Consider the following 2,685-nt stretch of genomic DNA (forward strand, 5'->3'; position numbering starts at 1 on the left):
AAAGAGCTTTTTGCAGTACTCTTCGGCTGTAAACGATTCCACCAATACCTGTATGGACGTCAGGTGATTGTCGAGTCAGACAACAAACCACTAGAGTCGATCATGCGGAAACCCCTGGCAGCTGCACCGCCACGGCTTCAGCACATGATACTACAGCTACAGAGGTACACGACATCATCATCACACACAAACCAGGCAAGCATATTCCTGTCGCAGACACTTTATCCAGAAAACCCACTGCACATCAAGACTCTTCGTTAAGCGAAGGCATGGAATTACAGGTGCACGCTGTAATGGACAATGCTCCTGTGAGTGATCGTAAAATGGCAGAAATCAGAGACGCCACAGCAAAAGACGAGCAACTCATGCTCTTAAAGCGAATCATCCAGTCAGGATGGCCAGAGTCAGTAAAGACATGCCCCCCAGCCATCTCAGAATATTGGGACATCAGGCATGAGATCTCAGAGGCAAACGGCATCCTTCTGAAAGGAGAAAAGATCGTCATCCCACACGTGCTGAGAGCTGAAATGCTGTCGTGTATACACGCTGGACACTTAGGGRTGGAAAAATGTAAGCAGAGAGCAAGAGATGTTCTGTTTTGGTCAGGAATGGGAAAGCAAATAAAAACACTAGTTGGTTCATGCAGCACCTGCCTGGAACACCGAAGCTCTGTCCCAAAGGAACCAATGTTGTCTCATCCAATCCCAGACCAGCCTTGACAAGTCCTGGCAACCGACCTGTTCACATGGAACAACAATGACTACATCGTCACCGTGGACTACTACAGCAGATATTTTGATGTGGAGAAGATCCCCAACCTCACATCATCAGTGGTTATTAAAAAGCTAAAAGCCACATTTGCCAAGTTTGGGATTCTGCAGACAGTAATCAGTGACAATGRACCTTGCTACAGTTCGCAGGAGTTCAAGGATTTTGCCAAAGCATGGGACTTCAAGCACATCACAAGTAGCCCCATGTATCCGCAGAGCAACAGTTTGGCAGAAAGGACTGTAAAAACTGCTAAGGCCCTGTAGCATTTTCYTCCTTCAAGTTATAACTTCTGGTGGATATAACTTGTGTTACGACCGTTTGGGTAAAGAAATCAGACCTATTCATTTCAGACTTCTGTTTAAGGATCTGGCATGATCCTTTGTGCTTCGAATTAGCATATCTTACACAGATCAACAGTCACCATGGCGCCTCAGAAGACAACTGAAAGAATTTACATTGCCACAAGTCTCTGTTTCCACACCTCCATAAGGAATGCCTCTTTTCTTCAAAGGAACGGGGGTCGTCTCATAAACACTTCTGCCAGAACCCTTCCAGCATGACTGAGAACAAAAGGAAGCCACATGCTTGAGTAAATAAAGAGGGAAACTACTCTGTTCTTTTTAACTGTGTTTGCACTAAGAACATTGTTCTAACTGTGTGTTAATTGTTTTTGATGAAATATTTTTCCGAAAAAAAAATGTTTCTTTTAAGTTGTGATTACATGAGTTAACCTTAGAAACTTTAGGTTTGAATTTAACTAAATAGACATTTTTATTTTACTGAGGTAAAGTAAAGGTCTTCTCCCTTTAATTAGATGCAAGATAATTAGACTAAAACACTCCCTTTCTTTGTCCTGAAGAAAATGTTTTCCCTCCAAACATTTGATTTGTTAAAAACTTTGGTAAAGTTCTTCAATTGGCTAACTAAAACCTTGACTCYGCCCATAACAGAGGTCTTAAAAGTTAATGCACAAGAAGAAACAGAGAAGAAGAAGAAGAGAACAAGAAGAGAGTACAGTTTTAAGCCAGAAGCAGCTTCTAAGCARGCGACCACCTCTTGCCAGGCCTTCCCTTTGCTGATCAGGATGGGAAGGGGGGGGTCATCCAACATCTCCGCTATTTGATCCGTAATAGCTCGTTCATCCCACTTCGACTCAGTCTCTAAATTTTGATTTTTATAGGAGTTAAATAAGCTAATGGTAATTCAACTGTCGTTTTAGTCAGTTTTTCTTACAAAGTGAAGATCAAATCAAAGTCTTAAAGCCACCTGTGAAGGACCAGACTCCGCAGTCACCAGAGAGAGAACCCCTTTCTGACTGAAGGACCAGCAGATGAACAGACACCCTGAGTGTCTGAACGGCCACCACACTGAAGCAGCTCTTTGGGAAACATCACATTACAGGACATGTTATTTTGTTTTAAAAGAAAGGGGATGTAATATCCAGCCACGCAGATATGCGTGATGACGTTTGTAACGTAAATTTAAAAAGTACTGTACGTTCCCGCCCAGCAGATGGCAGAGGAAGAATAATAAAGAAATGGAGGCACGATGCAGGCTTGTCATCCCTGAATCTCACAAACAGAAAATATTACAATTGTCTGCTGCTCTTAATGTCCGACTCTTGACTGATCGCGTCTAATGCTGCGTTCACACCGAACGCGATTTCAGCTTCAAAATCGCAGCCAACGCTGACGTTTGAAGCTTGTGCACTTTGAGGTCAGACGCAGGACAGCTCTTGAAGCGCTGCATGGCAACAGCCTCCCCGCCCCTCTCTCCTCTGTCGGGCTCTGTTTAATGTCGGACGAGGAAGTGGCTTTGCTTTATTTACAGAGAGCAAGAGCATGTCACATTCATCAGATAATTAATTCATAATTAATTCACCAGATAATTCAGAGTAGAGGCTCACAGCTCGCT

The 2,685-nt window shown here is 43.4% G+C and overlaps 1 protein-coding gene across 1 annotated transcript in view; it reads left to right on the forward strand.

The window, feature by feature from the left end:
• The first annotated feature begins 269 nt into the window (after nt 1–269).
• LOC106522800 (adenosine receptor A2b-like) overlaps nt 270–2,685 on the forward strand; it is a 6,489-nt gene continuing 4,073 nt past the window's right edge. The window contains exons 1-2 of the mRNA XM_014015977.1: nt 270–570; nt 724–1,010. Of these exons, the coding sequence (XP_013871431.1) occupies nt 270–570; nt 724–1,010 (588 nt within the window). The remainder of the gene's footprint in view (nt 571–723; nt 1,011–2,685) is intronic.

The sequence above is a fragment of the Austrofundulus limnaeus genome, unplaced genomic scaffold (assembly GCF_001266775.1).
Source record: "Austrofundulus limnaeus strain Quisiro unplaced genomic scaffold, Austrofundulus_limnaeus-1.0 Scaffold137, whole genome shotgun sequence".
In the NCBI taxonomy this organism is placed as follows: Eukaryota; Metazoa; Chordata; class Actinopteri; order Cyprinodontiformes; family Rivulidae; genus Austrofundulus; species Austrofundulus limnaeus.